The sequence below is a fragment of the Scyliorhinus torazame genome, chromosome 18, assembly GCF_047496885.1.
Source record: "Scyliorhinus torazame isolate Kashiwa2021f chromosome 18, sScyTor2.1, whole genome shotgun sequence".
In the NCBI taxonomy this organism is placed as follows: Eukaryota; Metazoa; Chordata; class Chondrichthyes; order Carcharhiniformes; family Scyliorhinidae; genus Scyliorhinus; species Scyliorhinus torazame.
The window spans coordinates 112,028,453-112,054,898 of NC_092724.1; the positions used below are offsets into that span (position 1 = coordinate 112,028,453).

A 26,446-nucleotide genomic window follows, 5' to 3' on the forward strand; every position below is an offset into this window, starting at 1 on the left:
CCACCGCGCCCTCCCCCCCCCCCCCCCCCCCCCCCATCTCCCACACACACAAACTGGGGCCACACTGTCACTTCTCCTGCGGCCACCCCCCCACGCCGTGACCTACCTCCACGCTGTACGGCGTCAACCATCAGCGCTGGTTGATGGCGTTATATAGGTGTTTTGATTTACCGTCGGCGGGACTTCGGCCCATCCGGCTGCCCCGGGGTCTATAGCGTCGCGCCGGCCCCCGCCATTCTCCGAGGCGGGCGGCGCGATTGACGCCTCACCGACTTTTCAGCGTTCGGAGACTTCAGGAGACGGCGGGATTCACGCCGGCCCCTGGCGATTCTCCGACCCGGCGGGAGGTCGGAGAATCCCGCCCCATGTCAGCAATGGGACAGCCTTTAAAGGAACACTGTGATGTTACAATGAGTCACAATCAAATATAACCTTAAGGGCTGCTGGATCGGAGATTGTTGCACCAGGATTAACAGGTGTAATTTCATCACCAATTTTAATTGATACAATTTTTTCTTAATTTTATATAATACTTTTATATTATTTAATAACTAGATGTACACCAATTTTGGAAGCGGAGAGGGAGAGTTCATTAAAACATAGACAAAAAGGCAGCTAAATCAAAGCTAGGCTCTACAGCACCACCACTGGGAGGAGAAAATAGTTCACATGCCCAATTTATGGGGAACATCATTACAAATGAGCATAGGAATTAGTCACGAGTAGATCTGAAGAATGACACAATGTGTCAGCAGGAAGCAAGACATTGTAGACAAGAAGTGTGTATGGTACAAGAACTTTATTTTCATATGGGGGAACGTTTACAAATTCACATTCAGCTCAAAGTACACATGAAAATCATTCAAAGAAAACCATTTTCAAATGTCTTTTTCCCCCAGGAAACGTAGCCCTAGGAATAGGCCATATTCTGCATGGAGGTGGCTAGTGCAGATTGGATAACCGCCTGTCCTATTTATTCATGGAGTGTTCACGTCATTTCGCACATTGTCCTATGGCCCACTTGTTTCTTCCCTGGGACTGAATTTGCCCTGTATTTCTAAACTTATGTGTGCAGCAGCAGTCCTGCTGTGAACCCTAATGTGGAGCTGGCTTGGAGCTCCTGGTGAAGCATGCACGGCCATCATCTTTATAGGGGCAAAGCGCAGCAGGGAGCATGTGCGGCGGTGAGTGCAAAACTTGATTCAAGTCCCATTAAATCTCTTACTGTTTTTTTCAGCTGCCGCATTCTAATACTTCAGTTAAGGAGCCGGAGTCTCTCACAGCCACGGTGCTTTCAGCACTCCCCTTCCAGGAACAGAAGCAACTATTGGGTTTGTGAAATTTAGTCAGTCCAGAAATGCCATCTTTTCAGTGAAAATAATGAAGTGGAAAATAGATCAATTGAATCAAAGCTGCACATTATATTGCCCAAATTAAGGCTAAACTCAATACTACTCGCACCACACTAAATTCCTCATGATGTGCCCATCCTCACAATACAACAATAATGTGCATTTATCAGGGCCGGATTTTGCGTGTTCTCACAGTATGCCCTGCCTGCGTAACAGCACGGGACCCGCCACAAACATTTGTTTTCTTGAAGTGTTTGAAAATAAGGTGGGAATAGCCGGCAGACCACACAGCCCTTTTCTTGCCTGCACCAACACTAAGAGAGAGGTAGTACTCAGGAGGTTGGAATCCTTGAAAGTTGATAAGTCGCCACGGCCAGATGGATTGTTTCCCTGGCTGCTGAAGGTAGTTAAGGAGGAGATAGTAGATGCTCGGAGGTAGATTTTCCAATCCTCACGAGAAATGCAAACATAGTTCTATTGTTTGAAAAGGGATTGAAGAAAGTGCCAAACAATTAAAGGTCAGTTAGTCTTATGCTGGTGGTGCCAAATTAGTAGAATCAATCCTGAGAGATAGGATTAGCTGTCATTTAGAAAAGCATGGACCAGTAGGGATGGTCAACATGGATTTATTAAAGCAACGTCGTACTTCACAAAGGGTAATGGTCGATGGCTGCCCTTGTGAATAGAAAATTATTTCAAGTGGTGTTCCACAGGGCTTGGTGTTGGGACCCTTACTGTTTGTGTTGTATATTTAAGATTTGGACGCAAACCTGAGGGACACGATTGGGAAATTTGCGGATGACACAAAGATTAGCCGAGTAGTGGTAGTGTAAAGGGAAGCTATAATCTCCAAAATTATATCGATGGGTTGGTGAAGTGGGCGGTAAAGTGGCAGATGGATTTTAACACAGAGAAATCAGAGGTCATGCATTTAGCGAGGTCAAGCAGTTATAGGGAGTACACAATAAATGGGAATATACTAAGAGGGGTAGATGAAGTGAGAGATCTTGGCATACAAGTACACGGGTCCCTAAAGACAGCAGTTAAAGTAAACAAAGTTGTTAAGAAAGCAAATGGAATTCTCTCCTTCACTGACAGAGGTTTAGAATATAAAAGTAAGGATAACATGTTGGAATTGTATAAAATACTGGTGAGGTCACAACTGGAGTATTGTGTGCAGTTTTGGTCATCTTATTACAGGAAGGAAATAATTGTTCTGGAGAGTGTGCAGAGGAGGTACACAAGAATGTTGCCAGGCTAGAAAAGTGTTGCTACGAGGTGAGATTGGAATGGTTGGTATTTTCCTTGGAACAAAGAAGGCTGAGGGATGACTTAATTGAGGTGTACAAAATTATGGGCAGAAGAGATAGAGCGGACAGGATAAAATTATTTCAGAGGTGACATGAGAGTGTCTGCCCTTGACATCAAGGAAGCAATTGATTGGCATCAAGGGGTCCTAGCAATGGGAATCAAGGGGAAAATTCTCCGCTGGTTGGAGCCATACCCTAGCACATGGGAAGATGAACATTATTCCCTCCACCTCTGACTCACAGTCGTAGCAGGGTGTACCATCTACAAGATGCACTGCACAAACTCACCAAGGCTCCTTCAACGGAATACTCCAAACCTGTGACCTCTACCATCTGGAAGGAGCAGGGCACCAGATACATGAGAACTCCATCACTTGCAAGTACCCCTGCAAGCCAGACAACATCCTGACTTGGAACTACGGCGTAGTTCTTTCACTGTTGGTGGGTCAAAATCTTGGAACTTCCTTATCCGTAACATCATTGTGGGTGTACCGAGGATGGCATGGTGGCGAGGTGGTTAGCACTGCTGCCTCACAACGCCAAGGACCCAGATTCGATCCCGGCCCCGAGTCACTGACGTGTGGAGTTGGCACATTTTCCCCGTGTCTGTGTGGGTCTCACCCCCACAACCCAAAGATGTGCAGGTTAGGCGGATTGGCCATGCTAAATTGCCCCTTAATTGGAAAAACATAATTGGGTACTCTAAATTTAAGGGGGAAAAAAAGCATTGTGGATGTACCTTTATCACATGGACTGCAGTAGTTTCAACAGGTTGGCTCCCCACCGCCTTCTCGAGGATTGGCAACAGATGCTGGCCTTGCTGATGGCACCCAGAGCCCATGAAATAATTTTTTTAAATGTTCCTGTGAAACAGGGAAATAAACCTTTCTATTTTTCCTTTTGTGACAGGAGTTTGATTGTCACTAAGATCCACCTTCTGTGTTCTGTGAATATATATTCAGGTGAACGCCTTTTCCCATTGATACAAATTCTACATCCTTCCATGGCGGGAAAAATCACTGGAATGCTGCTGGAGTTGGATAACTCGGAATTATTAAAGTATTTGGAATGCTCAGATTCTCTTCGCTCAAAGGTACTTGAACTGGAAGAATTTCGAATGGGATGGTTGGAATTGCATGAGGCTAGGATTTTGACTCCATGTAAATAAACTGCAATCAGAGGAATGCTAATATAAAAGTCAGATTAGTTTATTTGAAATAAATATATTAATAAACAGTTTAATTATTTTATCACCACGGTATCTTCAGTAACGCCATATGAAATAATCAGATTTGTATGGTGTAAAGTATTCAGGTGCTATGGGAATGAATATTAAAAGTAAGTAAAGTCGCCATAGTCCCAGATGATCATGGGCTGCTTTCCCCTTTGAGGGGGGGAGCTGACTGGTAGTGATTTAACCTGAGGACCGCCACACCTCAGGCGAGGGGCGTGATTGAGAATAATCTCAGCCAGTATGGACATTTAACCAGGGCTGTGAGGCCTTGTTCTGCATCACAAACTAGCTGTGCAAGCAACTGAGCTAAACCGGCCCCGATATTAAAAAGCAGAGTGGTGTAATAGTAATAATCGCTTATTGTCACAAGTAGGCTTCAATGAAGTTACTGTGAAAAGCCCCTAGTTGCCGCCTGTTCGGGGAGGCCAGTATGTGTATCACATGGAAGGGGAATGGAGTAAGACATGGCCAAAGACAGCTCCCAGAATTTACATATGAATATACAAAATAAGAGCACAAGTAGGCCATTCAGCCCCTCGAGCCTGCTCCGCCATTCAATGAGATCTGTTTGTGTTGAATTCCACATTTCCATCTACTTCCGATAACCTTTGATTCCCTTGCCTAACAAAAAATTATCTACCCCTGCCTTAAAAACATTCAGTGACCCTGCCTCGATGAGGTAGAGTCGCACAACCTTCTGAGAGAAAAAAAAATCCTCTCATCTCTCTCCTATAAAAGGGTGATTCCTAATTTTAAAACGGGGACCCCTAGTTCTAGACTCATCCATACCTTCCAGGATCTTATATACTTCAATCACTCTGATAAACTCCAGTGCAAACAAGCCTTTCCAACTTATCCTCATAAGACAATCTGCTCATTCCTGGTATCAATCTAGTAAACTTGCTCTGAACCGCCTTCAATGTATTTACATTCTTCCTCAAATAAGGAAACCAAAACTGCACAAATTCAAGATGCAGTCTGAGCAATGCCCTGTATAACTGAAGCATAACAACCTTACTTTTAATGTTCAATTGCTGACCTAATAAAGAATAGCAATCTATTAATCTTCTTGATTACATGCTGCACCTGCCTACTAACTTTTTCTGACTCATGGACGGGAACACCCAAATCCCTCTGCACTTGAGCATTCTGCAGTTGTTCTCCATTTAAGTATTCTGCTTTATTATTCTTCCTGCTACCCCTTCCCACATTATACGCCATCTACCAGATTATTGCCCATTCACTCAACCTATCTCTATCCACCTGCAAACTCCGTTTGTCTCCTTCACAAGCCTATCCTTGTATCATCTGCAATTTAACTATGATACCTTCGCTCCCTTCATCTGAATCATGAATGTAAATTGTAAAAGGTTGAGGCCTCAGCAAAGACTCCTGCAGGACTTTGCGCGACCCATTAATGCACACTCTGTTTTCTATCAGCCAGCCAATCTTCAATCCAGGCTAATAGATTATCCCCTATACCATGCACTTTTTTTTTTTAGCAATTATCTTTGATGTGGCACCTTATCAAATTCTTTTTAGAAATCCAAGTACAATACACCTACAGGCTCCCCTCTATCCACAGCACATGTTATTTCTTCAAAGAACTCTAGTAAATTGGTCAAACATGATTTCCCTTTCATAATACCATGCTGACTATTCCCCAATTACCTGGAACTTGTCTAAGTGCCCAGTTATATCCTCTTTAATGATCGATTCTAATACCTTCCCCATGGCAGAAGTCAACTACGTCAATTATAATTTCCTGTTTTCCAGACTCTCACTAATTTTGGAAAATTAACACCAATGAATCTACTATCCCATTGGCTAACTCTTTTAAGACCTGAGGATCAAGTCCATCAGGACCATGCAATTTATCCCTATAAAAATTTCTGTTATTAGGTTAAAAGGTACAGCTTTTTCACTCTCCGTGTTTTGTGGCCGATTCTGACAGAATAAAAGAATAAGTAAAAGGGATAAAAGTCTCTGTTTCAGATGGTTGTCTTATAACACACCTTCCTTCAATCTAAGCTTTCAGTTTGAGGATTTCACTGTAGATTCATTCAGATTCTGCATCCAGCTATGAAGCGTTTCTGGAGAAAAGCACAAGGGAGAGAGAGAGCAACTTCTTCGTTCCTCTGAACATCCAGGGCTCCAACTGTTCTTCCCCTGGGTCTCTGAAAATCATCCCACTCGGGCAGGATCCCATCACTGCCTGTTACCCAGCAGAATATGCCTTTTGGCCAACTCATTTTGGTCACCAGCCAACCAATCGACTCGAGTCCCATCGATCTCTCGGATGCCAAAAAAGTCTGAGTTCTGCTGTTCAAAGTTAGCACAGTGTTCTCTTTTTTGTAACTTTTGAATTCCTCACTTGCCCGCCTCGACTTAAAGATATATGTCTATTAAGCACCCATGGATCAAAATGATAACAGCAAAAGTAAAGAAATGGGAAATAAAGGGCCCTCACACAATTGTGTCCCCAAAAAAGGCTGAAGATCCTTACGGTGTGTTGAAAACCTTATTCGCTCCGTTGAGAGTTACACGCAGGCAAGCGGGCTAGAAAAAAACATATTTAAGTCTGACTTGACAAAGTTGGGCTTTGACAGATTTGTATTCTCCGCAACAGGGGCCGGATCCACACTTTGGGCAGGGTAGATTTGTATCTTGCTTCCACAAAAGTATAGTCGACCGTTTTCTCTAGACAGATGCATAATTTGCCCCTTTGTTCTACAGTGGTGCAGTCTTAGTATTATCGGCCTTGGAGTCTTGCCATGCAATAGCTGCGAAGCCAAAGAGCGATGAGCTCTATTCACTACCAGTGGTGAATCGAAACTCGCCTTGCCGAAAACCTCCAAAAGAAATGCCTCAATAAAGGTTGGAGGGTTTTCCTGTTCCGCACTGGAGAGTGTCCTTGGGCTGGATTCCCCGCCCCGCCATGCCACATTTCTGTTTCACCCTGCCGGCGGGATGCTCCGTTACGCCAGCTGGTCAATGGGGTTTCCCATTATGGGGCAGCCCCACGCCGTCGGGAAACCCCTCGGCTGCCGGCAAAACGGAGCATCCCGTCGGCGGAGAATCCAGCCCCTTAAATGTTGTCTTCCACTGCGATTCTCCAGGTCACCCACCTTCAACGACAATTTAGTGCTTTGGGCTTCCAGCTGGGTGCAGCGGGTCTCCAGAGTCACAATTCTGTCACTCGCGCTGGTAGCTCCTGTGCAACATCCTGCAGCTTTTGACTGAAGGAAGCAACAGAGGCTCGTAGAGAGTGACTGTTGGAGGAATGAAGTTCTGAACAGAGTCCAGCGGGAGTAGTGCCCTTGTGAGTTTGCAAGTGTGCTGACTGAACTAAATTCAGCGCGGGAAACTGCCATATTGTTTGCAGCAGCAGTTTTGGACACTGCTGTCAATGAAGTGTCAGCTTTGGTTTCTTTATGATTGTGTTTTCCTCGGGGTTTAGACATTTGGGGACCGTGTTTCGCTCAGTTGGCTGGAAAGTTGGTTTGTGATGCAAAACAAGGCCAGCAGCATGGGTTCAATTCCCGTACTGGCTGAGGTTATTCATGACGGCCCCATCTTCTCAACCTTGTCGCTCGCTTGAAGTATGGCGATCCTCAGGTTAAATCACCACCAGTCAGCTCTAAGAGAAAAGCAGCCTATGGTCATCTGGGACTTAATTTATACATTTGGAATATATGTTGAGCATTAGAATAGACCCCAAAACAGTGATTGTCAAAAATCTGAACCTTTTAACCCGATATCAGCACTTTATATAGGGAGCAATTACATAAATTGTGGGAGTGGTTTTTGGTCACATCTTACTCCATCCTCTTCACGTGACCCACACCAAATGGAGTCCTCCGGATTCAATATCATGGTCCTCCCAATGCTGCACCCTCCTCTAAGCTACTTCAATGTTTGACGTACAACTAATGTACTAACAATCCCTTCACATAACAAGAACTTGCATTTAGAGAGCACCCATAGCGTAACAAAATTTCCCAAAGCATTTCATAGCAGTGTCATCGGACAAGATTGGACACCATTTCCCACAAGTGAAGGTGACCAAATGTTTGGTCAAAGAGGTTGGTTTCAAGCAGCGTGCTCGAGGAGGAAAGTGGCAGAGAGGTTTAAGGAGGGAATCCCAGACCTTTGGCAGTCAGAAGCTGAAAGCACGGCCACCAATGCTGGAACACTTAAAATTGTGGATGAGCGAGAGGCCAAAATTGAAGGGGTGCAGAGTTCTTAGCTGGTTATAGGGCAGGAGAAGGTTGCAGAGACGGGGAGGGGAGGGGTGAGGCCAAGGAGAGATTGAAAGCAAGGATGAGAATTTTAAAATTGAGTTATTGTTGAACTGGGAGTGTGTAGGTCAGTGAGTGCAAGGGGGACCATGTATAGGATTCACTGCGACTTAGGATAGGGGCAGCAGGGTTTTAAGATGAACATGAGTTTAGAAAAAGTGGAAGATGGGAGGCTAGCCGGGAGTACACTGGAATAGCCAAGTCGAGTGGTAACAAAGGTTATGGATAAGGGTTCCAGCAATGTGACACCAAAGTTGTGTACAATGGATTCAGCCTCAGGCAGATAGAGAGAGAGAGAGAGTGACAAGGGAATGGAGTTTATGGCAGGGACTGTAGAAAATGACTTTGGCCTTTGCAATATTTATGAGGGGAAATTTCTGCTTATCCAATACTGGATGTCAGTAATTTGTAGTGATTTGATTTGACTGATATAGATTAACAGTTGCCATCTTCCCCTCGTTGTCCGAACAACGTCTCTCCAGTGGCTTGAACTGATTCATGGTATGGCCATTGTAATTGTAAATGGAGGAATCACAGCCTGTTTCACAGCAGGTTACATATAAATGTAATTCTTTATCTTGTTTCTGAAACTGAGAGCTCACTGTTACTGAAGCTAAATTAATTAAGAATCTACATTACTAACATCAGTTACATCAAGTGTTCTGCTTAATACAATGTATTATTTAATGATCCGGTGAAGAATGCCAATTGCATTAACTCCGTAATGCTCAGTGCTCCACCTGTTATTCTTACGGTCTTTCTGCTCTGTGATTCTGCCCAGGTTGACGAAGCTGTGGTGGTTTTGCAGAGGCATCAGGCTCAGAAAGACTTCCTTCAGAGAACAAATTTGGTTGTGGCTACCTCTAAACAGAAGAAATGAGAAGCAGAAGCTCGCACCGCGAAGATGCTGTGCGATTAATTTACAGTAGGGTCCTGGACTGCGGAGCGGATTAACACACTGCGCTTTCATCGCCATAACTTGAATCTAGCATGGGCCAAAATCTGACAACTCGCAGGGTCTTTTGGTGACGTTGAAGCCAGTTGATGTTGGTCAGGCATCCACCAAGTGAAACTGTCCACAGTCCAACACTGGCATTAGCACTGAATTCTCAATCTCAATTAGAGCAGCCGGGAGGATAGCTGAATATAGGGTTTCCCCTCCTCATCTAGTGGGGAAGCGCTGCCAATGAATGTGAGAAACTGAAACCTCTATCATTCCCAGCACTGACATCCTTCATTTTAAGGAATTACAGAATCTTTGCAGTGCAGCCGGAGGCCATGCGGCCCATCGAGCCTGCACTGGCTCGTTGAAAGCGCATTCTACCTAGTCCCACTACCCTCCCTTAGCCTCGTAACCTTGCACATTTTCTTTTCAGATAGCAATCCAATCCCCTGCTGAATACCTCTATTGAACCTGCCTCCACCACCCTCTCAGGAAGTTCGTTCCAGACTCCAACCACCCTCTGAGTGAAAACATTTTCCTCACATCATTTTTGCTCTTTTAAATTCACCTTCAAAAATGGGAGTTCTTAAATAGATGCACATATTTTAATAAAACCATAGGCAAGTACATTTTTTTTTTACACACTGCCTCATTCACCATTTAGACAGTACATTTTTATAAGTGCAATTTAAAATGCTGTAAACCATCCGCCTTGCACTGTGAAATATATTTTTTACCTTCTGGGAACATGATTCTTGGACTGAGAACCTGGAGGTTTTTCAAACCGGCAATCAGTGTGAAGAGCTTCAGCTTGGTTTTCAGATTTCGTCTGTAGCCGGTGCTTGCATGGTGAGAGAGAGACACAACTGAGAGCCAGCTGCCTTGCTGGGTACGTTCTGGTTGGGGGAGCGGGTTGCAATTGAAGTGAGCTCCAGAGAAGCAAATCACAATACCTGTAGAATCAGATGTTGATTTGTAAAAGGAAGGATTTAAAAACCACACACAGTAACATTTTTTAAAGATTCGTTCGCGGCACGTGGGCGTTGCAGTCTGAGCAGCATTTATTGCTCATCCCGAATTGAGGGGGCAGTTAAGAGTCACATCACATTCTGTGGATCACATGTAAGCCAGACCAGGTAAGGATGGCAGATTTCCTTCTCTTTAACCAGATGGGTTTTTGTGACAATTGTTTGTTTCTTGGTTGTCATTAGACTTTTAATTCCAGGTAATTATTTAATACAAATTTCAACACCTGCAGTGGTGGGATTTGAACCTGGGTCCCCAGAGCATTACCCTGGGTTTCTGGTTACTAGTCCGGTGACAATACCACTATGCTACCGCCTCCCCACATTTTTCTGATATCTCACGGCTTTCCCAGCTTCAGTTCTGACACCAAGGTGAAAAATAGACTCAAGAAATAATGCAAACTTCTCAAGTCCAAGCTGATGTGGGTTTGATGCTAATTTGGAAGTGTATTCATATCCAATAGAGTTAGCTGACCACCTACAGGTTATTATCGACCAAATGAAAATTGGCCAAGAGACTAACAATCAGCTTTTATATGAAATGAATTACTGGTGAGAAAGACCAATCGGCCTATCTTACCTCAAGTCGTTTAGAAGGCCCATTTAGTCGCTTGAACATCACAGCATCCCTCAACTCCTTCTTAAATGATTTCAGGGAGCTGACCTACAAAGTCAAATTGGAGCTCCCAACAGGCAAGTCTTCACTCTCTCGAAACAGAAACATGTGCTAGTGTGGCAAAGTCTTTTACAATGTTGTGCTTTGAGAAAGCGGGTGTTATCAGCAATTCCACCGAAAACACTTTTTTAAAAACAAGCAAGACTGTTAAAACATGTTTATTCACAAATTGTTACTGACAAAAGCAAGCAGTGAAGGTGAGATATTAAGATGGACGAATTTGAAGCTAGTTCACCAAACCAGTCAGCTGCGATCTTTTGAAAACTTGCTGAACTTGAGATGAGGTGAATAACATTTAGAGAAAGTAGAGTCTGTCTCTTTTTTTTTGTGAATCAGCGGAATACAGTTCTTGCAGGAATTACAGAGATGCATACTGACCTAACTGTGTCCTGCTCCCATATCTCACAGCCAGACCTGATTGCACTGCCTGGTATGAGTTTTTTGACTTTACTTATAAAACATTCTGCACTGAGTACCACAATGTCACTGTCAACTGCTAGCTGTCTAGTTTTTTGGCTCTCATTTGCCAGAATACTCCCCCCTGCCTACCCTAACTTTAATATCCCCAGTGAAATATTTCCTCTGTCTCATCCTGTCATTTTCCCACGGTAGCCCCTTTGCAGACAAGAGTTCAGCTGGACACTGCTGCTGCTTGAGTTACCCATCACCAGACCTGGCTATAAACATCAAGTGTCAATAGACCTCATCCTCCTCTGTTTAAAAACGCCTGCTACTCCAGGATTATTCTGCTGAGCAAGGCATAAGCCCCTATTCCTTGGTCCAGTATCAACTGCTTCCTTCACCCATGTTGTATAAGAACTAGGAGCAGGAGTAGGCAAGTCAGCCCCTCAAGCCCACTCCGCCATTCAATACGATCGTGGCTTATCTCATCTCAGCCTCAACTCTACTTTCCTGCCTGTTCTCCATAACCCTTCAACCCATTTAATTTTATATCTCAGAGCTATGTCCAAATGTCACAAAGTTCTGGTGTGGAACAAGTTTGATTTACAGTGCTTTAAAATATCTACTCCATGCTTCAACTCTGGATTCCAGCTCTTGCTAGAGTTTTGTTTACTTTTCTCTGAGTCCACCCCCAGGCTTAACCAATTAAACGGTGAATATCAATTATGAACAGACTCACATAATCAAATGCAGAACAATTGAACACTACAACATGCCTATCCCCGGTCGCATTGCATGTACTTGGATTTTGTGGACTTATTAATTCTTTATATTGAGAACGTCTGTTTATTTCTTTCTGCTGCTGCTTCTCACACACTCCTTTGCCCATTGGGCTCTTGTTATTCTAGTCCTGGTCTTGCATGTTAGAATCATAGAACCCCTGCAGTGCAGAAAGAGGCCATTCGGCCCATTGGGTCTGCACCAACACTTTGAAAGACCACCCTACCTAGGCTCTGTAACCATATCCTAAGGGAAAATTTGTCATGGCCAATCCACCTAACCTGCACATCTTTGGACAGTGGGAGGAAACCGGAGAACCCGGAGGAACCCCACGAGCCACAGTGCTATCCACTGTGCCTCTGAGATCGCGTTGTCCTTGCGACTCACCTTCCTGTCGCTTGACCATATTCCTACTAAAACATTGACCTTTCAGCTTCCCATGCTGGCTGACATAAATGCTTTCCTTTTCTCAGACCCTCGGTGCAATTTTTAATGAAGAAAAAATAGAGTCCCATTTTGGGCGTGTTTAGCGGGGTGTTTCCCAGTGCATGCAGCGCCGAGAATGACCCCGCTTTAAACTTGGACTCTGTTTGTTTGTCGGGCCTTGGTGAGGAACTCCCCAACAAGTCCGCTCTTCGACTAGTTTCCTGCACTAAGAAGCTCAACTCCCCAGGGTAGGAAGAGATGGGGGCGCCATTTTAAAATGGTGCCCCGATCTCTCTACCTCACTCCCACCGTGGCCTTTGGACCACCTCAACTAACCAATTTAGGAGTCCTCGAGCCCTGCCTATACCCCACATCATAAGGGCAGGGCACCCTGGCAATGGTAATCTGGCACACGGGCAACTGGCAGTGCCACTTGGGAACCCAAGTGGATGCCAGGCTGGCAATGCCCAGGTGACATCGGGAGGATACCACCTGTCCAGAGCCCGACCATCCAGGGCCTCTGATCGCCTGGGAGACTGCCCCAAGTGCCATCACGTGTGGTCCACATTTATGGAAACTACTGCTGAACGGCGCCACGGCGGTGTCTCCGAGGCAAGACCATTCAGTTGCGCGCCTTGGGTAACTCCGACGTAGACATATTCAAGTGCGACTAACTATTCACTTGAATATGAAAATCTGGATCACACCCATTGAGGGCGAGATCCAGATTGCGATGCCTCGATTGTGATGTCACGAGGCCTAATGGATGTTGTAAATCTTGTGAGAGTCGGGCGCGATGAGGCCAGTAGATTGCGCCCCCTGTCTACCTTTCTTCATGAAATGGCCGTTACCAACACCTGCCTCCTCCATAAACCGCCACCTTATTTCGAATCCCCCTTTCCTCCAAATTCCTTGAATTACCTTAAAATTGACGCCAATCTTTTTTATTGCAGCTCCTATGTTTTGTTTTCTATGACAATGTCTCTGCCAGTGGAACAGCAATGAAAAGACCAAAATTAATGTCACAGCTGCTACCCACTTTGAACGCAGGGCATCCTTTTGGATTTTTCTGCAGCTGTTAATAAGATCACCTTGATCTCCAGCCCCTGTCCTCTGCTGTTGAACTCAGTGGGATTGCCCTTATATTGGATGCAATCTTACCCATCCAGTCACTGCCAGATGAACTCCTGAAATGGCTTCTCTTCCTGTCATCGCCCCCCCCACCCCCATTTGGTCAGCTTTCTTGTGTATATTGATGACACTTGGTTCTAGCTCTTGCTCCTCCTCTGATCCATCCACTGCCTCTGTGTTGTCTGATTGCGTCTGTGCCAATCAAACTGGCCGTTCTTTGTCGGTGAACCTGGGAATTTGGCCCATCAAATCTGGCCGGTAAAATAGGAATTTTATAAATTGTTTGACAGCCAAAATCACTCAATTTTTGTCCTGGACTTCTGAGTCAATTGTGGCCTGGCAACCAGAACTGCCCACAGTACTCCATGGGTTCTGACCACAGACTGCAAAGTTCAATGTGAGTATAACTTCCTCTGTCTTGTACAGGACAAATTTGATTTGATCGGCAGGAATTTGAGTTTTGGGTTGTGACCTCAACAGTGGGTCAAATGTGGTTCACATCATCACACTGAACAAGCACTTGGCTGTGATTTTCCCTGAATTGGCCAATTTGCGGCCAGAGGGTGAGCTTGCCATCTAATTATGGATGGTGGGCAGGCTCTCAACTCCGCAGGGCCAATAGGAAGTGCTCCGGCATGGAAGAAGCTGAGTCTGCCAAGATGGAAGTAACACCTCCAAGTATGTAAAATTTTGAAAATTCCCTCGATGGCCAGGTCGCCATTATGGAGGGGAAACCTGAACGCGCAGAGGGTCTCAAATCCTTCTTGGAACATTGGTCCACAGTCTGCTACTGGAAGGACAACTCCAGCCAGTTATCTAGTCCTTGGGAGGGGAAGAAGGGGTGCCTGGAGACCAGCTGTAAGATTCTTGTTAGCCTCTGACAATAGGCCTTAACTGACCATTTACCCCCTTATTTGGCTGCCTGCTGGTTGCAGGTGGGTAGCCCTGCTGCACCCTCCCATCCCACCAGAAAATGGCATGCTGGATGATGGTAAAAACTTTCATGCCCACCTTTCATGCTTGGCTCCCTTGGAAACTAAAAATCCTACCCCATCGCTCAGGAATCTCTTTGCTTTGTGGCATGGTGCGCAGCAGTGATCGAACATGAGGTTTTGTCTCCTAGAACGACAAAATGGCTTTTGACTTGACCTTTAGCTATTTGGCACCATGCCTGAGATACTTTACTCTTGTTTCCCCCTTCCTATGTGCACTAGTTATTCAGATTAAACTTCTGTCCAATTGATTTTGTGATTTTTGAGCTGCTCCCTCAGTTTGGTATTGCCTGCAAAATTAGCCAGTTTGTACTGTGTTGCTGACTCCCAACTTTACAAATGCTCACCAGGAACAGTAGTGAACACCTAGAAAATCAGCAGCCCATTCATCACTCCACAACCTGCAACATAACTCCTTCTCAGGTTGGACACTGAAAACCCAACAACGCTTGAAGCTTAAATAATAGTCGTCTTTTCTGGGTGAATCACATTGTGTAGGATTTCCACTGTCCATTTCCTAAAAAGAAATCAAGAATGTCGGGTGGATCCCACCTTTCCAAATTGTTAGCTGTTTGTTGTAAGCACGCTCCTGGCAGTTGACTTCTTTATTTTACCAGATGTTGTAACAAGATGAATTCCTCAGCTGGATATTTCATCCATTTTTAAAAATGTCCACTTTCTTGATCTACCTTCTACCTGCCATGTTTAGACAAAACACAGAGATGCAGCCATGTGGAGTTACCTTCTTTAAAATGTAACACTGAGACTATGTATGCTTTTGGAGATTGATTAACCCTGCCCTTCAGAGGTCAGGCACAGGAAACCTCTAGGACAGCAGCGCAAGTGAGAGTGGCCTTTCCAGTTTCCTTTTATTGCGAAGTCACCCACTTCCATTTGGAACTTGCCTTCCATCATGTACCTTGTCAGCCTCATTCAACCTGACATTTGCAGGCATTTTGTTTGACTGCCTGTGTATAAAGCCCTGTATAGTCTTGGCCTGGAATTGAACTAAGCCGTGTGACTTTGAGATGCACAGGCTGGACTTGCCTTCAGGTCTCATTGCAAACAGGACGTGGGCCTCCATTATTGGTTTGACACGTTTTAAAATAATGCTGCACTGGGCCAGTCAAACTCGGGATGTTGCATCACTGTTTATTATGTTTACAAAAACATTGACCAGCTGAAATATCTCTTAAAAAGTCCGGAGTATGCTGCAAATGTTTTAACTTGCTTGAAGGACATTCTTCTCCAATAGTTTAATGAATTATTCTGATTAAAATACTTGACCAAATCTTTTTGGTAAATGGAGGCCTCAGCAGCAATGACAGAGAGGTGGGAAGTGTTTTATTGTGAGTCATCTATTTGTACCCAATGCCTTCTTGGTGTGTTTACATGAATTGTGATTTATTTTCAAATAAAATCTGAGTTACTTTTTGTCGGCTATCTTTGATGCAGGAGACTCCAGTGTCGCGAGATAATGTTTTTTTTGTCAGCCTCAGGATATGTGCATCCATGGCAAAGCCAGCATTTATTGCTGATCCTGTAAGAAGTGCTTACTGCGGTCATGACACGCGGTGGTGGAGGGAATAAACGGTTAAGATGGTGGCTGTTGCACCCATTTGTGTGGGCTGATTTGTGCTGAATGGTGTCAAGCTTTTTGAGTGTTTTTGCACCTGCATCCAGACAGCCAAGTGGAGAGTACTCCATCGCACTCGTGACTTGTGCTTTGTAAAAGGTTTTTGGGAGGGGTCATTAGGTGAACCAATTGCCACAGAATACCTGCTCTTGTAACCACAGCTCTATTGATGTGGCTGGTGGACCCCCAGGGTCTTGGTGGGTGGGGGATTCAGCAATAGATATGTTGTCGGGCGGCACGTGACACAGTGGTTAGCACTGCTGCCTACGGCGCTGAAGACCTGGTTTTGAATCCCGGCCCTCGGTCACTGTCCGTGTGGAGTTTGCTCATTCTGCCCGTGTCTGCATGGGTTTCACCCCCACAACCCAAAGATGTGCAGGTTAGGTGGATTTGCCACGCTAAATTGCCCCTTAATTGGGAAAAACAAAATTGGGTACTCAAAATTTTTTTTTTTTAAATGCTGTCAAATGTCATGGGGCAGTTGTTTGGCTGAACTCCACAGCGAGTCGGTGGATTGACTGTCCCAGCCATTGAACATTTGAAGGTAGAATTGGAGCTTGACCCTCCTTTTGTGAGGCGGGAGCAATGGTTAGAAGGTGAGGTATATACGAACATACATGCAAACATACAAACTAAAAGTTGGCCACATGACTCGTTGAGCCTGCTCCACTATTGAACAAGATCATGGCTGATCTGATTGTAACCTCAACTCCACATTCTTGTCTACTCTGATAACCTTTCACCCCCATGTTACTCAAGAATCTATCCACCTGTACTTTAAAAAGTATTCAAAGACATTGCTTCCCAGCCTTTTGGCTACGATCAAGCATCAGAACGAACCCAGTATGAGGTGCAATGTCTTTTCTTGTCAGCTTTGACCTTGTCTGTCTCTTGTTCAGATCATGAATTGGATTCAATTTGAATTTTTTTTGGGAGCAAGCAATGAGATGGATTAAGGATTTGCCCAGTCCATGCTGTGCATCGGCTTTGTAACTTCAAGGATGGGATAAAAAAATGTAAAAACAATATTCAAAGACTCTAGGCGCGATTCAACGACTGCATTGCGCCCGGCGTAAATTGGGTTACGCTGGGTGAATAGCGGGAGAGGGCAAAATTAAGAGTGCGAATCAATTTGCGATGCACCCGGCACGCTCCCGATGGAAAGTTTAAGATCATGCCCCAAAATGACGGGAATATCACTAACCCTCATTTGCATTCATCAATCTCATCTGCGAGATTAAAATGCAATGCAGGGCATTCTGGGAATTACCTGACTCCCCAGTGGGAAGTCAAGCAGGCGTCGTTTAGCACCCCTCTACAAAAATTGGGACCTAGTGCAATGGCTACCGAGGAGCGGTGAAGAGGTGAGAAGCCCTTTCCATTTTCCGGCACACCCTGAAGATCCAGCCGCTCATCTAGGCTGAGGAGGGACCCAGAAGGGGAGGCCGGCGGCGGCCCAAGGTGTATAGGCGGCGTTGGTAATTCAATGAGCTAACGGACACCATGCGCCACAGAAGACTGTGTCTCAGCAGAGAGACAGTGCGGCACCTGTGCCACGTCCACGGGGAGATGGCACCCTGTGGAGGAGGAGGACACCCGCTCCTGGTGGCTGTGAAAGTCACTACAGCCCTAAACTTTTACGCCACTTGGTCATTCCAGGACCTGAGCGGGGACCTGTGTGGCATTTCACAAGCTACTGCCCATATGTGCAGACGGAAGGTGACCGATGCTCTGTATGCTTGGACATCAGTCTATACTACCTTTGAGCTGGAGCAGGCCAACAAGATGCCCGGGATGCAGGATTTGCTGCGATCACCGGAATGCCCCAGGTCCAGGGGGCAATCGATTACATGCATGTCGCCCTGCGAGCAATGGGGCATCAGGGAGCACCGTATATTAACAGGAAGGGGTTCCACTTCCTTCAGATCATGCGAGACCATCACTCAGAATGATGCATGTGTGTGCCTACTACTCTGGGAGTGTGCATGACAGCTATATCCTGGGGCCTCTGAGATCCCCAGTGTTTTTAAGGAGCATCCCAGGATGACGCGTTGGCTAGTGGGGGACAAGGGATACTCACTGAGGTCATGGCTGATGATGCCTGTGTGGAGGCCTGAAACCAGAGGGTTTCCCACTTTGTGGTGGTCAGCAGCGGGGTGACATGCTGGAGGAGGAGGAGGCGGAGGGACAGGCGGCGTCATCTGAGGAGGAGGATGAGGCAGTCCAGGAAGGGCTGGAGGAAGAGCCCGAGAAGGAGCCGGAGGATGGAGGACAGCCGGCGGCAAGGGTCCGACATGCCAGGAGAACCCGGGAGGCCCTCGATATCTCCAGCTTCTCGTAGGACAAGGCTATGTCCATTAGCTCAATACCACCCCATTTCCCCCCGACCCCCAGAGGACAACACCGGGGGGATGCGGGCAGTCCTGCTGCGAAGATTAATGTGACAGAGGCTTCACGTGTATGAGGTGTGACATGTTTTAATATTGAACATTTCACTGTGACAGATTTTCATTCCCCCGAGCTATAGATAGCGACCCCCTCCAGTGCCCACTCAGTGCTCCTCACTCTTCTTGATCTTCCGGAATCCAGTGCTACATCTAGGTGTGTACCAAGGATGCACATCAGAGGTGGAGGCAGACTGCTGCTTTCTGCGCCCTGTGGTCTTTGATGCCCTTGGCGGACGTCTCCTGGACGGTCTGGAGCTGGGGAGTGGGGGTGGGGGGTGGAATTTAAGTGTCACCGGCGTTGCTGTGCCACCCTGTTCTGCCAGCTGCCTTTGAGATGCGCTGGTGTCAGGTGTCATAGTCTCCTTGGTGGCAGGCCCCAGGTTGCCTTCCAGCGCTCCTCCTCCCTGTCAGTGCTTGGAGAGCCCTGGCGGACTCCATGGAGCAGAGGAGTAGCTGGAGTGAACACCAGAGGCCTCTGAGTCATCTAACGCTGCCAGTCCTGAAGGCTCCCCGTTGCCTGCACCATGGTATCGATGGCCTCAGTGTTGCTCCTCAGTGACTGGGCCATGCTCTGCAATGACATGACAATGTCCTCAACACGTCCCTTAGTGACAGGGACATGATGTCGAGGCCCTCAGCCATGGTTGTCACAGCCTTGGACACCACCACTCAAGACGCAAATGTGCTCCAGGTTCTCCACTGCCGTCGCCACCCGATCAATGTTAGCCTCCATGCCAAGCACTGTCAGCACCATCTCCTGTGCCTGCAGCCTTTGATACTTACAGTCGCTGGAATATTGCTGACATTCCATCCTGAATCTCAAGGTTCTGTCCTATCATCTGCATCATCTCTGGGAGTACTTGTCCAGAGGTTTGGCATCTGACTTCAACCCAGCTGTGTCCTGGGATCCAGCAGAACTCTGACTGCTGTCTTTGCTTGGATGTTCCTGCCTCCATCGGATCTGCAACTGTGTGGTGTTCACCAGATTGTGCCCCAGAAGCCTGTCCACTAATGTCGCCCACCGAGGTGTGTGACTCTGCGCTGGTGGAAGGTTTGTGTGACAGCTGTGATGCCTCGCTGGTTGTCTCGTCGGACCTCTCCTCCGAGGTGTTCTCTTGGGTTGCGTGGGTGGGAGGGGGAGGGTGAAGGGGGAGAAGGACTCCGGATGGCCTGCCTCATCAGGTGGAGATCTTGCGAGACAATGGACATGTGGTCAGTGAGAGGGAAGGATCATTTAGTGTGAACTTTTCACTTGAGGAAGATCATCTGGGCGAAGGGGCAGTGGATCCTCACCTCGCTGGCGCAGGCCAACCTCGCTGTCAATGACTGCTCTCTCCTGGGGCAAATACGCGATTTGCAGGGCCCGTTCCTCATAAGGAATGAAGACTTGAATCTCTGGGATTCCTCCATTGTGTTGATCCTTTCCCGGATATAATGGGCTATCTTCTGCTGCAGGGACACAACGAGGGCATTGTGAGCCACACGCTTGATGGGTCAAGGGTCATGTGTGAGCACTGCATCTGGAAATAAACAGGTTGTGCTGATGGGTGCCAAGGGGTTCTGAGGACCAGCATGAAGATCGGATGCTGGGAGGGTGCAAGGTGTCAGCCAGTCAATTGGGGTGTTTGGGAATTTGAGGGGTGGTAGGCAGAACTAGTGCCAGGAGAAAGGTGGTAACACACCCTTGCAGCTCGTTGGAGGTCATTGTTCTTCCGACACTGCATAGCGGTCCTCCTTGTCATGCTGCCTAGACTAAGTGCTGTTGAATATGGGCCGCATTCTCGCCAGTACGGCCGACGCGAAACTCCCCTTCAAACGCACCCAAAACTGGACTTTAACTTTAGTCTGCCGAATCGTGCCCCCTGGGGGTGCCTTTATGCCTGTGTTCATTGTGAGCGCAAATGGTGACTTGGGCTCAAACTCTCGTGAGAATTTGTAAATTAGATTCTCACCGGTGTACTGCCAAGGGGGGATCATCTGGTGAGCCCCATTGGGGGGCGGGGCGGCGCTTGTGGGGGTCCCCTGTGTCTGTGGGGAGTTGGGAGAGTTTCTTTTTAATGTAGATCGGCATATCCTTTAAAGATGGCGCCCCGAACTCTGGATGGTTGATCTCCTGGCTTGGTAGTCATGGTAGAGTGGGGGAATATGCTGGGCCGTGAGGCTATAGATTGTGGTTGGGTACAGTTCTTCTGCTGCTGATGGACCACAGCGCCTCATGGATGCCCAGTCTTGAGTTGCTCGATCTGTTCGAAGTCTATTCCATACAGCACGTGGGCACACTATGGTATTGCCCATTTCTTCACTGTCCCAGGGTCAAAATTCTGGAGCTCACCCTCGCCCCCGTATCAGCACTGTGGATGCATTTACACCACATGGGCAGCACGGTAGCACAAGTGGTTAGCACTGTGGCTTCACAGCCACAGGGTCCCAGGTTCGATTCGCTGCTGGGTCACTGTCTGCGCGGAGTCTGCACGTTCTCCCCGTGTCTGTGTGGGATTCCTCCGGGTTCTCCGGTTTCCTCCCACAGTCCAAAGACGTGCAGGTTAGGTGGATTGGCTATGATAAATTGCCTGTAGTGACCAAAAAGGTTAGGAGGGGTTATTGGGTTACGGGGATAGGGTGGAAATTAGGGCTTAAGTGGGTTGGTGCAGACTCGATGGGCCAAATGGCCTTCTGCTGTGTGTTCTATGGACTGCAGCGATTCAAGAAGACAGCTCGCCACCACCTTCTCAAGGCAATTAGGGATGGGTAATAAATGCTGACCTAGGCATCGAAGATGGTCTAAACACCAGAGTCTTTCTTGCAGAGCGGGTATTGGAGGCTGCCTGGCCTACTCCTGCTTCTATTTTGTATCCTCTTAAAAAATCATTGAAAATTTTGAAGTACTGCCGAGTAAAAACTTGGCAGGTTGTTTTTGCTAGAATCCCAGTATTATTAGCAGCCCAGTGAATACAAACCACTCCCTGGAATGATTTATTCAGGATAAGTACTAGCACATGTCACAACCACCCATGGTATAAATCACAGCACAAGCAGACAGACTGAGTAGAAAGTGTCAGTTTATAGCCTTGTTTCAATCTGGCAAGACACTTGCACCAGGCCCATTATTTATATTGAATTAAACATCAATGCTCTTTAAGTTTCAATTGCACGTTACTCAATATATTTTATTTTAGACCAAATATTATATAACAAAACTTCCTTTTGCCAAGTCTGATGGCATTAGTCTGTGCATTAATACATAACAGACTGAAATCCTTCAGGCTGACTTTTCTGCTTGGCTTGACCATTGAAAAAGGAAGAACAAAGCCCACAAGTTACTTGTTTTCTGGTTTATTGTATTAACTATATATTAATGCATTCTTGTTTTCAGATTTCAACATTTAAAAAAATGTTTCATGCATTAATAGAGACTGAAGAAAAAGTTAGGAAGCAAACATAATAGTTGTTTGTACAGTAACAGCAACTGATGGCTTCAAACTGACCATTCAGTGTCGGCTCTCGTCCAAGGATCCTGATTTGCATACACCCTTCTATCTTTTGTATTCCCCCTTGCATCATTTAAAAAAATATAGTCCAACAAGGCAAAATGAGTCTGAACACAATGAGCTCGTTTTGCAATTTGTTTTTCTTTCTCTGAACACCAGAAATTTTCTTGCTGATTATTGAGATCAGAATCCACGGTTGGGAGTTTTTTTGCATTTGTTTACAAAACCTCCATGTTCGAAAATGATGAAGTTAAAATGTAGCGGGGAAGAGAGGAGTGAATGCAAAATCTCTGGCCCCTCACAAACCACTAAGTTGTTGATTAATTAGAGTAAAATCTCTTCATCCTTGGCCTCGCATTTACTGGAGTGGGGAGTGCCATGAATCTGATTTCTTTCCCTCACACGGTAGCACAGTCGATTCCTGCTTGGGTCACTGTCTGTGCGGAGTCTGCACGTTCTCCCGTGTCTGCGTGGGTTTCCTCCGGGTGCTCTGGTTTTGTCCCACAAGAAAAACTTGTGAATTGGACATTTTAAATTCTCCCTCTGTGTGCCCGAACAGGCGCCGGAGTGTGGCGACGAGGGTATTTGCACAGTAACTTCATTGCAGTGTTAATATAAGCCTACTTGTGACAATAATAAAGATTATTACTTTCCAATCATATTACTTTTGTGCCTTTAAAATCTGGAAGTGCGAATTGATAACGTGGTATCTGGGACCTCATGAATATCAGGGCGTTTTGGACTGTCTCCCTAAGCAGTAAATTATACGGACAGGGAAAGAAGCAGCAAAAGACAGAAGAAGCAGGGTGAATTGGCATTGAATTAGCTACAGAAAGAGAAATACAGAGAAGATTAATAGGCAGAGAGAAATAAAACAGGAGGAAAGCACTAGAAAACAACGGAAACCTCTCGGAACAATTTACTACTTGCTTGATTGATACTCCACAGTTATATTGTTCTCTTTCTGGTTCTCCAAGGTTGAGTTTTATGTCAGAGGCACGAATCACATGACTGCGACAGTCCTTGCGACATGAAATGCCAGCTGCAAATGACTTCAGTATACTTCATCCTTAATTACGATGCAAATGTAATAATTTTTTGGCACTTGGCATCAGAGGGAGTGCACAAATTTCCAAACAACCCATCAATCCATCCCTTCAAGTTCTACCTGCATTACGTGTGGCTACAGATTGTACATTGGACTGATCAGCCATTTCAGAACCTATCAAACTGGTGTGGAAGCATGTCATCCTTCATCCTGAGGGACATAGAATCCCTATAGTGCAGGAGGAAGCCATTCAGCCCATCGGGTCTGCTCTGACCCTGCCAAAGAGCACCCTACCTCGGCCCACTCCAGTGCCCTATCCCCGTAACCCCACCTAACTTGCACATCTTTGGACTGTGGAAGGAAACCCGGAGGAAACCCATGCAGACACGGGGAGAATGTGCAAACTCCACACAGTCACCTGAGGCCGGAATTGAAACCGGATCCCTGGCGCTGAGGCAGCAGTGCTAACCACTGTGCCACCTTGCCGACTGCCTGAGAGGAAGGGGATAACGATGTTTTAAATATTTTTTATTCTCCTCTTTTTTCACATTCTCTCCCAAATTTACACCCACCAACAATAAACAATAATCAGTAACAAATATGTCAATCCCCATATCAATAACAACGATCCCATCCTCCCACCAAACCCCAAACAGTAGCCCGCATGTTCACATAAACAAATATCAAAAAGGAATCAGGAATCACCCATAGTCACCATCAAGACACACTGCCCCCCTCCCCCCAACCCCCCCCCCCCCCCCAACTAATGTTCGATGTTATCCAGTTCTTGAAAGTGCACAATGAATAGTGCCCATGATTTGTAGAACCCCTCCATCCTTCCCCGCAGTTCAAACTTAACCTTCTCAAGAGTCAAGAATTCCAACAAGTCCCCCCGCCATGCCAGGGCACTGGGTGGAGAGGTTGCTCTCCACCCCATCAGGATCCGCCTTCTGGCGATCGACGAGGCGAAGGCTACAACATCTGCCTCCGCATCCGTTTCCAACCCTGGCTGGTCCGACACCCCGAATATGGCCACCCGGGGGCCCGAGTCCAGTTTCACATGCACACCTAGAAATTACCCTAAAAACCTCCTTCCAGTAATCCTCTAGCTTTGGACAGGACCAAAACATATGAACGTGATTAGCCCCCCCCCCCCCCCCGCAACATTCACAGACATCTTCTACTCTTCAAAGAATCGGCTCGCCCTCGTGAGGTGTGCTCTGTATACCACCTTCAGCTGTATCAGCCCCAACCTCGCGCACGAGGTGGAGGCATTCACTCTCCGGAGCACTTCACACCAGAACCCCTCCTCCATATCCTCTCCCAACTCTTCCTCCCACTTTGCTTTGATCCCTTCCAGCGGTCCTGGAAGCTCCGTAAACCGCTGACACTACCATCTTCTCCAGTCCCCCTGTCGTCAGCACTGGGGATAAAGATGTTAACAGGTATTTTTTTTCTGTTTGCTTTTGCAGATCTGCTATTGATCTCTAGCCTTTGCTGTTTACGAGTTAGATTCATAACACTCAACTTTTCCTTTTAACTCCGTTCAGACTCACCCATAGCTTTTCGCCATTTTTATTCTTATCTACTGTCTTGTGCAGCTATAAACAGTAGGTGGCACAATTGCTCCACGTAAATTCACTATGCTAATACAGTCATCACTCAGCCCTCAGTCCGGGATTAACTGCAGTTTAAGCTGACAGCTGTTCTCTCACACCAGCGGATGTTTCTTTTGCTGCAAATCAGTGTTGTGCTGCCATTAAGTTACCTTTCCTGGTTGTCACAGGCACATTTATGTAAGTTAGGATAATGCCTAGAATCCGGTTCTCTACTTGTTTTTAGCGGCAGCAAGGGAAGAGGAGATGGGCTCTGCACTGCTTGATAACACAAAGCCCAGCTCAGACAGCAACCTGGTTTGCTCAAACCTCCATTCAACTGCAGGATCATTTATGGTGCGCAGACATTAAAACAAAATTAATTATTGTTTCAATAAAACTCCTCAAATTTGTGGAAGTTAACCCTGTTCATTTCCCCGTCTTGCATCATGTTGCCCTGCACCTTTCTTATTGCCCGACGCGACACCACTGGCTGAAAGAACGTAACAAGCACAATGGTGGTAATTAACAGGAGTAATGAAAGGGCTGAGTCCAAAGATGTAAACCGTAACAAAGTGCATACTGGGTTTGAATTTAAGACAGGGTGCAATGTAATGGCCATAGCGTGCTGGGCGCGAATCCGAGTGAGCCGGTTAAATCGTGAGAGAGTCCGAAATCTGGAACCGCGCCGGGCGACAATTGGTTTCCGATCTAACCGGCCCGCTCCCGTCGGTATGATCTGGATCCTGCCACGGCTTGGTGAGAAACCAGTAATCATCAATTAAGGCCAATCTACATCCCATTAATGGGAAAGACCCCTCCCGTGATCTAACCGGCTCCACGGCGAGAGGTCACGCGGGTGCACTTTAGCGCAGGTATTTGAAAACACGAAGCGAGCGCAATGGTTGCTGTGAGGATCAGAGGAGGTGAGCAGGCATCTTGGAAATCGGGCAATCGGCCTCGGGGGCTCTGGGGCTGCTACCCCAGTATTCAGGGGGGAGATGAGGGAGTGCCCCCAGGAGGGTGTAGCCATCTGGGATGGCAACAAGTAACATGGACGTTCACAAAGCCTAAAGGGAAATATGGTCAATGTAAGATTCAGGCAGGCACAGAGCCTACTTGTATATTCGTGAGCAGAGAATCCAGACAGCATCGAAACCCCCAGCCGATTAGCATTTTAATGGCCCATCTCCGGAAGACAAAGGACTGATACTCAGGTAACCGATACAATTCCAGACACATCGGCGCCACTCCCTTTACTCAGGAAGCATAAACAGCAAGGTCAATAACCGCTTAGAACACGCCCAGCCATCAAGGCACCCGCCGCTTTATTGGCTCAGATCGAAGGCAGTGATGAGAACTGTCCAATTAATTGGGTCCAAACCTAAGGACCACCCAAAGGAGCGAGAAACCTCCCAAGGATAAAGAAAGACACTGCCATGCGTTCGATCTCTTTTGGACGTGGTGCTCAGGCAATATCCATCTCCAACTGCAGCACCACAACCAGAAGCAAGTTCAACGCTCGCTACCAGACGGATGAGCCCAGCTGAACCGCAGTTACTTCTCCAGATCCAGCCGATCCAGATTCGAACAAAGGCCACTGTTCTTCTGACCTAAGCCGGGTGCCTGAAGTTAAGTACAGGTTGTCAAATTTGTTACG

At 46.5% G+C, this 26,446-nt stretch overlaps 1 protein-coding gene across 2 annotated transcripts in view; it reads left to right on the forward strand.

Annotated features, from left to right (window-relative positions):
* LOC140395422 (E3 ubiquitin/ISG15 ligase TRIM25-like) overlaps positions 1-16,006 on the forward strand; it is a 45,519-nt gene extending 29,513 nt beyond the window's left edge. Inside the window, exons 10-12 of one of the 2 annotated variants that reach the window (XM_072483154.1) lie at positions 1,238-1,331; positions 3,625-3,755; positions 8,979-16,006. In XM_072483154.1, coding sequence (XP_072339255.1) covers positions 1,238-1,331; positions 3,625-3,755; positions 8,979-9,077 — 324 coding nt within the window. In that variant the 3' untranslated portion in view covers positions 9,078-16,006. Of the gene's footprint in view, positions 1-1,237; positions 1,332-3,571; positions 3,756-8,978 lie in introns of those variants that run through there. The other variant, XM_072483155.1, reaches the window with a different exon arrangement.
* Positions 16,007-26,446: the final 10,440 nt, after the last annotated feature.